This window comes from Capra hircus, unplaced genomic scaffold (assembly GCF_001704415.2).
Source record: "Capra hircus breed San Clemente unplaced genomic scaffold, ASM170441v1, whole genome shotgun sequence".
Lineage (NCBI taxonomy): Eukaryota > Metazoa > Chordata > Mammalia > Artiodactyla > Bovidae > Capra > Capra hircus.
In genome coordinates, this window is record NW_017217884.1 from 1,593 (window position 1) to 13,186 (window position 11,594).

Sequence of the window (11,594 nt, forward strand, 5' to 3'; positions counted from 1 at the left end):
TGAGGTGCCCAGAATGTTGCTGACGAGACGTGGTCCTCTCGTGCCCAGGTGCAGCCCCTGAAAGATCAGGACCAGGGAGCGTGAGCAGCAAGCCAGCATGCTGGCCAATGTGGGCCAGCTGTTCAAGAGTGACAAGGGCGTGTCAGACGGCGAGGGCGACGGGGTCACCCTCTTTAGTGCGGCCCGCTCTGCCGTCGCCCATCGGGCATGGCGATTCTGAGACTCTGGCCATGAGGATTCAGGAGCAGCTGGACAAGATCAACGAAGAGATCTGGTGGGTGCGCCTGAGCCCAGCTCCCCGGAGACTCGGCTTCTCTGAGGAGCTGTCTTCTGCTTAGAGAAGTCTGAGTGTTCCGTAGTAAGAAAGCTGACTTTCAGGTCTGCTTCGAAGAATTTTCAGTTCTGAGATTGCCCTTGATTATAGAGCTCAGTCAGCCAGGGCATTCTGTCCACAGTGTGGTGTCAGCACTCTGTGGGGGGGCGTTGTGGGGTGTCCCCCCTCAGCTCTGGGCCCCAAGGTGGGTGAGGTGCCGAGGCAGTGTCCCCTGTGGCCTGTGCACCCTCCAGCACTGAGGGTTCACCCTCGTGTGTCCCTCGGAGCCTTCTACGTTCTGGTGAAAAGCCACCTGGAACAGAAAAGCTGGGGTTCTGGGCTTGGCAAATTCCCACTCAGATCTGCATTTTCCTTTTTAACTTAATACATTGTGAAGATTGGCTTGTTGTAAGACAGTGATCCAAGGACATGTGTTTGAGTTTTTCTCATCTCATCAGTATATTTAAAATGTTTTCTTTAGACCCAGTCTTGGCAGTTAGAACAGTTTACAAAACAGGATAGAACCCAAAGGCCCGCCTCGTGGTGAGCAGGGGGCCCTGGGTCTGGGTGCAGCCGGGTGGCTGGGGCCCCGAGGCCTGCCTGGTGCCACACCCTGCACAGCTGTGCCTCCTGTCCCCAATCCACGTTCAGAGTGGCTGCAGGCCGGTGACCCTGCACAGGACCTGGCTAGAGCTGCTGCTCAGATTGTTCTCATTCCCGTCACCCCATGGCGAGGTGCCCGTTCCTGCTGTTCGAGTGCGGGGGGCTCGGGGAAAAGGCAGGGGTGAATGGCACAACCAGCAAACGCAGATGGTGCCGCCTGTACTTTTGACGCTGAGACAGACTGCTTTGTGGGCCGTGTTTGAGCACAGACAAGCTCAGAAAGATTGTCTTTCCTCATCCCCGTAGGAAATTTGGAACAGTTATGTGTTAATATTTTTATTTTTACAGCAAGTTGTCAGGTAAAAATGATTTTTCCTTATGCAACAAGTTGACTTGATGTAAATGGTAAATTCTGTCCATCAACTTGTCAACAGTGAAAAACTTTCAAGATGTATAAGTAGAAGTGAAACTGGAGAGTTTACTACCTGTAAGGATCTTCTATTTTAATTTGAAAATCAGTTTACTTGCATAATCATGCATTTAATCTGTATGTAAAATCATCCATGACACATTAGGGGAGAAGAGCAGTAACTGTGACTTCTAGGTCAATGCAGCACATTGACCTGAATCCAGAAACTCACACAAAGCTGGTGGAGAACTTCATCAAGTGATGCGTTTGCACATACACAAGCTTAAAACAAAATGAAACGTGCAACTCAGCACTTCATCTGGTCTGGAGGCTTGTGTTTAGAAACTCCAGCTTGCTCGTGAATGGCTGTTTTGGTTATACGGAGTTCCGGATTCCCAGCGGAAAAGCTCTGAGGCACTGACGTGCATCCCTGCCCTGAGAGCAGGGAAGGTAAAGGTGGTCAGCTTCAGGCATCTCCTCACAGGGAGAGTCACCACCCAGGCCCCATCAGAGTGTTAGAGTAAATAAGTCAAATCAAACGTGAATGATGAGGGGCCACTTTGTAAGACTCAATGATAAGTGATTCTAAGTTTGAGAATATTCCAAAGAGGGAAAGCTGAACCTTTTTGCTGAGATGTTAATTGAGCAACTCTTCCTGGAATTTGCTAATCGTGACACAGAATGCAAGCCCACATTTGCTGTCCAGACATGTTCCTCTGCTGACAAAGGCAGGTGATGATTTTATTCTGCTTTAGGTTTGATCCAAAAAGACAAGGAGAACACGGATCAGCGGGCGGAGGGGATTGAGAGCAGGGTGGGCAGTGGGAGCTTCAGCAACCTTCGGCGCTTTAACTCCTCCGAGCTCCCTCAACCTGGATCCCGCCTCCTCGCATGCCGGCTCCTTCCCGCCCAGCAGAGGGCGCTCCATGCCCGAAAGGAGGCAGCCCAGCCCTGAGCGAGAAGACAAGCTGGGCTTCATGACTCTGGTATGTGTCTGCCTCCTCCCTGCCACGTCCCTCCCCGAGCACACTGGTTTTCTTTTGTTTGTTTTTTCTCTTTTTACCCAGAAGAAAATCAGGCACATTTGCTACGCTCAGAGGTCTAAGATTTTTAAAACTGCCTAGTCTTGAATCGGGCTTCCCTAGTGCCTCAGACGGTAAAGCGTCTGTGTGCAATGCAGGAGACCCGGGTTCGATCCCTGGGTTGGGAAGATCCCCTGGAGAAGGAAATGGCAGCCCACTCCAGTATTCTTGCCTGGAAAATCCCATGGACCGTGAAGCCTGGTAGGCCACTGTCCATGGGGCCGCAAAGAGTCGGACACGTGACTGAGCGAAATCATTCCATAATCACACAGCGACAAATGAGTCTTGATATTTGGACCCCTGGCTTAGGAATCTCAAGCTGGTCTGCTCGCTGATGGGCCTGGCCGCGCGCTCAGGCCAGCTCTGCGTGTGAAACCAGGTTAAAAGCCTGGTGCCCCAGGGCCCTAGTGAAGAAGTCTGGCTTCCTCACTCTTCCGAGTCTGAAAACGGGATGACGACCTAGGGCTTTTGGTGAGAGAGTGAGCGGCTCTGAAGCGCATGTTCCAGCTTTCCTCCATGTTTAGCTTAGGTTTTGCGAGTGCATTGCTGTTTTCCCCATGAACTCATGTTTACAACACTCTGCTTTGTAACTGCGCTTGTATTTTCACTTTTTTTTGGTTCCCACCCGCTTTCATGTTAGCTGCATTGTTAGTCGGCATATAATTAAATTAACTGTGAATCATTTAGCAGGCATGTGAAGTGGTAACTAGTCCATTTTGTGGTCTTTGGAGACACTTTTTATAATTTGCATCGTTGGCTAATTAGTTGATATTTAAAATTCTGTGACGATTTCTCTGTAGTTTCCACGGTTGATTTCTTTCCGAGTATTTGTAAAAGAACAGTTCTGTCTATTTTGTCCTGCTGTTGGCGTTCTCTGACGGTGTGTCTGCTTTCATCATTGGTTTTGATTTCCTGGCTCATCCTGTGGTCTGCTCAGTGGTTGTCAATCCAGACCCCAGCTTCCCACCACTGCCCCGCCTCGCCCCGAGGCTGCAGCTGACCCATCCATCTCCCCTTCCCCGTCCTCCCACCTGCTCTGGTCATAGCAGTGCTGTGGTCCACAGCAGGTGTTCCCTTAGTCGGGTTTGTGCTTTGTCTTCATGTCTCATCAAATGGTGTTTTTCCCCCATAGCAGTAAGTTTGAATTAGCATATCACTATGCAGTTACAAGCATAATGTAGATGGATCCTAAACCGCATATCATGTGTCATTCATAAATGAGATTATCCTTACCTAAAGAAATGATCTTCTTAAGTGTAGTATTAATGGACTTTTGACACAATATCCTTTCTGTGTTGGTGCTTGCTTTTTTTTTTAATTGTGGTTGTGTTTTTATTTTTATTTTTTTAATTAAAAAAATTTTTTTCATTTTATTTGCTTTTTATTTTTTATTTATTTTCTTTTTTATTTTTACTTTATTTTACTTTACAATACTCTATTGGTTTTGCCATACATTGACATGAATCCACCACGGGTGTACATGTGTTCCCAAACATGAATCCCCCTCCCACCTCCCTCCCCATAATATCTCTCTGGGTCATCACCGTGCACCAGCCGCAAGCATGCTGTATCCTGCGTTGGACATAGACTGGCGATTCGATCCTTACATGTTAGTATACATGTTACAATGCCATTCTCCCAAATCATCCCACCCTCTCCCTCTCCCTCTGAGTCCAAAAGTCCATTATACACATCTGTGTCTTTTTTCCTGTCTTGCATACAGGGTCGTCATTGCCATCTTTCTAAATTCCATATATATGTGTTAGTATACTGTATTGGTGTTTTCTTTCTGGCTTACTTCACTCTGTATAATCGGCTCCAGTTTCATCCATCTCATCAGAACTGATTCAAATGTATTCTTTTTAACGGCTGAGTAATACTCCATTGTGTATATGTACCACAGCTTTCTTATCCATTCATCTGCTGATGCACATCTAGGTTGTTTCCATGTCCTGGCTATTATAAACAGTGCTGCCATGAACATTGGGGTACATGTGTCTCTTTCAATTCTGGTTTCCTCGGTGTGTATGCCCAGCAGTGGGATTGCTGGGTCATAAGGTAGTTCTATTTGCAATTTTTTAAGGAATCTCCACACTGTTCTCCAAAGTGGCTGTACTAGTTTGCATTCCCACCAACAGTGTAGGAGGGTTCCCTTTTCTCCACACCCTCTCCAGCATTTATTGCTTGCAGATTTTTGGATCGCAGACATTCTGACTGGTGTGAAGTGGTACCTCATTGTGGTTTTGATTTACATTTCTCTAATAATGAGTGATGTTGAGCATCTTTTCATGTGTTTATTAGCCATCCGTATGTCTTCTTTGGAGAAATGTCTATTTAGTTCTTTGGCCCATTTTTTGATTGGGTCGTTTATTTTTCTGGAATTGAGCTGTATAAGTTGCTTGTATATTTTTGAGATTAGTTGTTTGTCAGTTGCTTCATTTGCTATTATTTTCTCCCATTCAGAAGGCTGTCTTTTCACTTTGTTTATATTTTCCTTTGTTGTGCAGCAGCTTTTAATTTTAATTAGATCCCATTTGTTTATTTTTGCTTTTATTTCCAGGATTCTGGGAGGTGGATCATAGAGGATCCTGCTGTGATTTATGTTGGAGAGTGTTTTGCCTATATTCTCCTCTAGGAGTTTTATAGTTTCTGGTCTTACATTTAGATCTTTAATCCATTTTGAGTTTATTTTTGTGTGCGGTATTAGAAACTGGTCTAGTTTCATTCTTTTACAAGTGGTTGACCAGTTTTCCCAGCACCACTTGTTAAAGAGACTATTTTTACTCCATTGTATATTCTTGCCTCCTTTGTCAAAGATAAGGTGTTGGTACTTGTTTTTAAGACTATAAATCTCATCAGCTTTTGCACAGTTAATGTCTCTACTAGACTCTTTAAAAAGCATCTTCTATGGTTAATAAAATGTAAAGACTTCAACCTGCTATTATGCTAGCTTTCTTTCTTACATATTTTCACAGGGAACCTGCTTTAATACATTTATTTTGAGAACTTTTAAATCAAATTCTAGGTAAGCATTTTATGTTAATGTCCAATAGATGGTTCGATTTGTTCAGTGTTCAAATAGGTATTATGGTAACTTCCTCATCAGGTTAAATTACTATTTTAAAGTATAACATGTTTTTTATGAAGAGAAACTAACTTATAGAGAAGTTTGGCTGAGAATAGACAACTGTTAAGGGCCTTTATTGTACAGAATGCTGTGCTTTAATAGGTCATGATGTTGTAATAGAATTGTATCTTCCTGAGTAATAATTTATAGTGTTTCTCTTGTAAATCTTGAATAGCTTATTTAATTTCTGTGGTCCAAAGAAATGTTCTGTTTCCAGTTACATGTTCTCTAAATGTTCATCTCACTTATATGTTTGCCATCATTTTTGCTATACTGTGTTTGTCTATACTGATTCTTGAATTTTTAGCTTCAAAGTCGCAAGAAATCTGGTTTCTCTTCATTTCTTTGCATGCATCTATCAGCCTGGTGATTTAAGGAAGCATTGTCAAAAGGTAAACTATTTAGTAATTTAGCATGCCTCTGTTTCTCTGTGAAGTATTAGAGAGTCCTTATCATTTTACATGAATAAACACTGTGTGGTTATGTACTGGTGTATAATTGACATTTTAATGGAAGTAATGAAACTCACCCACCACTTAAAGTATGCTGATGGTTCTGTTGGAAATAGGTCATTTGTTGGGACAATTGTAACAGTTTTCCCATCTCCCACTTGTTTGCCTTCTAATCATCTCATGCTTATTTATAATAGACACAGTATTATTTACTATTTTAAAATTTTTCTTTACTCATTTTTTGGCCATGCTGCACAGCTTATGGGATCTTAATTCCCCAACCAGGGATCAGACCAGTGTCCTGGCAGTGAAAGTGCCAAGTCCAACGTCGGGACACCAGTGGAATTTCCACTTAGAGTTTTTTTTTAAACAAATGACTGAATCAGAGCCATAGAAGTTAGATTTGGGAGAAGCCAATTTAATGACAGTGGGTAGCAGTGTGCAGGAGACTCTGTGCGCCAGGCACCGTGTCGAGTGCTTTCCGAGTCTGTCATCTAATCCCGCAGGCGCCAGGTGAGGTCCAGGCTGCTGTTATCCCCATTCAGCAGACAGGGACACTGAGGCTTAGAGAGGCCGAGCACCGTGCCCAGGCTCCCACACCCAGCAGTGTGGTTCGGACTGGTCTGATCAGAGCCTGGACACTTCCTGTGGTGCCAGTCCAGCCCGTTTTGCTCCAGAGGTTCTTGTGTCCATCACGGGCATCCCTGATGGAGGGAGCATCAGGAGGGAGCTCCCTGCCTCTCCCGTTTGGTCACTTGGTTGAGCCCCTGTTGTTGGAGTCCAGTGCCCCGAGGGCTGGCCTTCCTTGTCCCTCTCCCTACTCCCAGCCCGCTGATGGAGCACTCCTGGGGCCTTCCTGCAGGACTCGGGCAGCCGATGCTCCAGTTCAGGCAGCTCAGTGCCTGGGAGCCCTTCTGCTGGGCACAGCAGAGCAGCTGCCATCACCCTGGGGTTGGTGACCTGGGTGTGCCGCTCGCCCACTCTGTGGCCTGCTTTGCCCTCCTGGTAAGTGAGGACACGGCACTGCCCATCCTAGTCATGTGGGCACCAGTGGGGCGGCTCCCACCCTGGGGGAGGGCGGCCAGGCTGCGGACCCAGAGCCTTCCTTAGGAGGAGGCCCGGCGAAAGGGGCTGGCCGTGGTCCCTGACTCTAAGGCAGCTGTTTGTCTCCACTGAGTCCATAGTCAACCCAGGTGTGTCACTTCCCTGCTCTGTTCTTTGTTGTTTTCTGATTTTTATAAGTGCTTATTTTCACTTGAATTTGAGATTGATCCCCGTTCAGTTCCATGTGGATAATTTCTAGCCTTTGTAGCCTTCTGTTGTCTGAGGTTTCTTGGTAGAGGTCAGGGGAGGGTGCCCAGTTTATCCAGCTGCTGTTGAATGAGTTCAGCTGTATTTTGCACTAAGTCACTTTGTTGTCACCAAGCTCCTGTGGGGCTGCAGGGGACCAGTGTTCTTTACAGAATCCCATTTAAAAAAGGACTGGTTAGTTGGTTAAAACAACACACTCATTGTTTATACAAATACTTGCCATGCATGTTTCCTCAAACCTCCCCTGCTTAACCACACACCCAAATGTGTAAGTGAGACCTGTCTGGACCCCGAGGGGTTCATCTGTTCCCCACACTGTTGCCACCAGTGTCTTTCCTATCTTCAGACCCAGGACTAGCGGAAGAGCTGGGAGTCCAGGCGAGAGCATCTTTTTCTTTTTTTAAATTAGTTTATTTTTTAATGGAAGGATAATTGCTTTACAGAACTTCCTTCTTTTCTGTCAAACCTCAACATGAACCATCCATAGGTACACATACATCCCTTCCCTTTCGAACCTCCCTCCCATCTCCCTCCCCAGCCCACCCCTCTAGGTTGATACAAGATTATTTCTTAGTGAAGACCTAGGAGAGCTTTATGTAAACCCCAGGGAGCAAATGACACTCCAACTGGGTGTAAGCACTTCAGTGTGTAGCCCCCGGTCTGTATGTTACTGAGAAATACAAGCCAGACACATGGTGTTCGCATGGAGGGCTTAGGTACCTTTTCTGTGTTTCACTTGTTGTCATGGGTTCAGTAACCTGCATCATCACTACAAATGATCTTGGGTGGTGGTACAAGCTGTTTCCTTTTCTCCTTCAAATAGAAAGGTCTGGACGGCTTTGCTGAGAGGTTTCTTACTCTTGCTAGTGGTGCTTCTGCAAGCAGCATCTGACGATGAGCACAGTCCTTTCATCAGGGCAGTTCATGCCATGCAGGGTTCTCGGTGCTGGCGTGGCTCTGCTGTCCTGCCTGGCAGGGCCATCTGGTCACTGGATTTCAGGGAGTGCAGAGCCCAGCTGCAGGGAGGCTCCCGTCCGGGGTCTCTGCACTCAGTGGGGTGCTCTCGCTGCTCCACGTCCCCGCTTCTCTTGAACAAACAGTCCTTTAAGATGGCATTAAGCTAGAACAAGGCATTTTTTGTACTTGGTGGATAGCATAGCTGAATATATTTTCAAGTAAGTTTCTGGTTATAACGTAAAGCCTGTGTGATAGCCTTTTTCGACACAGTCTATTGTTAGCCAATTTTACACTTACCTCACTCCCTCAGCTGCCAGCTATACAGGAAGAGGTAGAAGATGACACCATCAAATGTGAAACCTCGACCTCCGCCTCGCTGCGGTCCCTTCGGCTGGACCGGCTCACAGGCTCACTGCGCACAGCCAGCGACGAGGACATCAGGGACGCCCGCAAGTAAGGGGCCTGCTCACCTCGTTGTCAGTTTCAGGAGCCCTGTGCCTCTTGTCTTGAAAGAGTTGCAAGGATGGTTGTAAAGGAATCCCACTGGATTCGGTGCCTGTGTTTAGTGGTGAACTTCAGGTGCTGGGGTAGAAGAGCTCAGTGACCTCAGTGATTTTAGAAAACATCTGTCTCTACATGTTGACTCCTGTGGGAGGTCTCTTCCGGCTCTTGCTAGAGGTCTGCCAGGCCTGGGGCGAGTTCCTGATGGTTACGGCTCCGATGCCTCTCGGCTTTGCTCTTGAGGGTCCCTCCCTTTTCCTCAGGGGTCTCCTCTCAGGAGACTGTCTGTCCCCTCCTGTGACTGACACTGTCCTCATTCAGACCCCCACCTGCTGAGCTCCCGTCGTGAGCCAGGCAGCCCTCGATGGAGGGCACATGTGGTCACCTGCCCAGCAGCCCTGCACAGTGACCATTGCTCTCCTGCCACGGCCGAGGACGGTCACCCTGCAGGAGGCGGGGGGAACTGCCCAGAACTGGGGAGCTCGCCTTCTCTGGGAGCGTCGTCACCTGCCGAGCAGAGACCCTGGGGAGGGTCGGGGCGCCCTCTGCACCAGCTCGTCTGGAGTGAAGACCTCCTTGGGGCAGAGCTCCAGTCAGAGAATCTCAGCTTCCTGGGGCCATTGTTTGTGGCTGGAAGCCTGCATTGCTCGTGTGGAGTGTGGTTGGTGAAGGAGACTCCACTGTCTGCTGCGAGGTTGAGGCGTGGGTGTTGCTGGGTGGCCGGTTCTATCAGTAGGTCTTATGGAGGGGTGTGTGTTTGCACAAGGGTGCCAGTTAAAGGTCGTTTTCTCTCCCCGAAGCGCGACAGGCTCTCAGGACGGTCCCGGGGGCAACCCCAGCAACAGCAACAGCAGCCAGGACTCGCTGCAGAAAGCCCCAAAGAAGAAGGGCATCAAGTCCTCCATCGGTCGTTGGTTTGGCAAGAAGGAAAAGGGCCGGCCTGGACACACCAGCAGGGAGGCGTTAGGACCAGGTGGGTGCTTCACCGTTCAGAGGGAGGAGGGTCTGCAGTGTATGTCCCTTCTGTGTCTCCCCCGCTGTGCCCCACGAGGCTCCTGTCACTCACGCTGGGTGTCCTTCCTGGGAGGAGCGGAGGAGGCGTCAGTCTTCTCTAGGGTCCTGAGATGATCAGATCAGTTGATGAGTGGATGGGTGGACAGGTAGATGAACAGATGGCTGGCTGGATGGGTGGGTGAACGGAGCATGGAATGAGTAAAGCAGATGCTTATACTCCGATGAGAAACGTATTCTACGAAATGGTTGAGTAGGAGCCGGGCAATGACTGTTTCCTCCAGAACAGTGACAAGTGTTTGGAAACGGCCTGAAGTGCTCATCAGAGAGGAGTGAGGTACAATCTGTGGGCACCCCACAAGGAACAGCATCCCCTCCTTCCTGCCACTTTCCCCATCCCCAGGGGCTCATGAGGGGTTCTGCCCATGCCCCCCACCCCAGCCCACAGCCACGCAGGTCCTCCTGGGGTCTCCTCATCACACAGTGTTTTCATCAGGCCCCCGTCTCTCTCGGCTTCATCTCCTTAAGGACAGGGTATGTTCCTGCCTCTTCAGCCAGATATTTGTTGAGTGTCTTCTTTTTGCTGGGTGTGGGATTTACAGGGTGAGTCAAACAGATGTGGTCTGGAGCACAGTGAACGGGGAAGAGAGAAAAAAGGAGCAGATTATTCAATGCTATCCCTCTTGTTAGTAAATACAACACTGAGCTGGATGGTGCATTGATTGTATACCAGATGCTGTGTGTGCCCCTTACCAAGCAGGTGCTGCCACCTCCCGATTTGCAGGGGAGGAGACAGTGACGGTCACGCGGTGAGGCAGTGGTGAGAGCAGGTTCACATCCACGCAGTGGGACCATGCACTTTGCCGAGCCCCAGCCACCTCTCTGGTGGATGCCGCAGGAATGAGATGGTTCTATGGTCATCACTGATTCGATGGACATGAGTTTGAGCAAACTCCAGGAGACAGTGACTTACAGCAAAGCCTGGAGTGCTGCAGTCCACGGAGTGGCAAAGAGTTGGACACAACTGAGTGACTGAACTAAAACCTGAGTGTGTGCTAAACTGCTTCAGTCAGTGTCTGACTGCTTTGTGACCCCAGGGACTATAGCCCAGGAGCTCCTCTGTCCGTGGGATTCTCCAGGCAAGAATACTGGAGTGGGTTGCCATGCCCTTCTCAAGGGCATCTTCTCAACCCAGGGATCGACCCCACATCTCTCGTTATCTCTTGCAGTGGCAGGCAGGATGTTTACCGCTAGCGCCACCTGGAAAGCCCCAGGGAACGCTGACAACTAGGAAATGCAGAAAATAAGGGGGCTGCTCCTAAGTTAAACTGGAAGAGCAGCAAGCACAGGATGAAAAGAGGAAAACACACGAAGAGCGACAACAGTGCCGACAGAAACAAGCCGGGATGTGTTCACCCACAAAGAAAGTATCTGTGCCACTCGGAAGGAGGAGCCCGCCAGCCCTTGGAGGGACAGTCTGGAACCTGGAATGAAAACCGAGGCCATGGTCAGCAGTGCCCACCCACACGGCCCGAGTGGCGTGGTGTCACTCACCGGCTTCCTGTGTCCCCAGAGCTGCTGGGGGTGACATCTGAGTGCTGAGGCCAGGCAGCGTCCCCAGGTGAGCTAAGGCATTCCCTGCTCTCCTTCCAGTGCTGCTGTGGGGCTCTCTGTGGGCGGCCACCCTCATCGCCTTGCTCTGCCACCCGCTGGGGCCCGGCTGTCCCCCTGGGATCCTTTCAGCCCTTGAACTTGGGTGTTCCCAGCCCTCTGCCACGCCGGACTGGGACGCAACTCAGGACTTGGGCTTGAGATATCAAGGAGACCG

General features: G+C 48.9%; 1 protein-coding gene across 1 annotated transcript; it reads left to right on the forward strand.

Annotated features, from left to right (window-relative positions):
* Window positions 1-230: 230 nt before the first annotated feature.
* LOC108635518 (liprin-alpha-1-like) lies at window positions 231-11,193 on the forward strand. The gene is made up of 5 exons (XM_018045629.1): window positions 231-274; window positions 2,188-2,311; window positions 8,565-8,707; window positions 9,556-9,728; window positions 10,996-11,193. The coding sequence occupies exons 1-5, from the start codon at window positions 231-233 to the stop codon at window positions 11,055-11,057; spliced, it is 546 nt and encodes a 181-aa protein (XP_017901118.1). The 3' UTR covers window positions 11,058-11,193.
* Window positions 11,194-11,594: the final 401 nt, after the last annotated feature.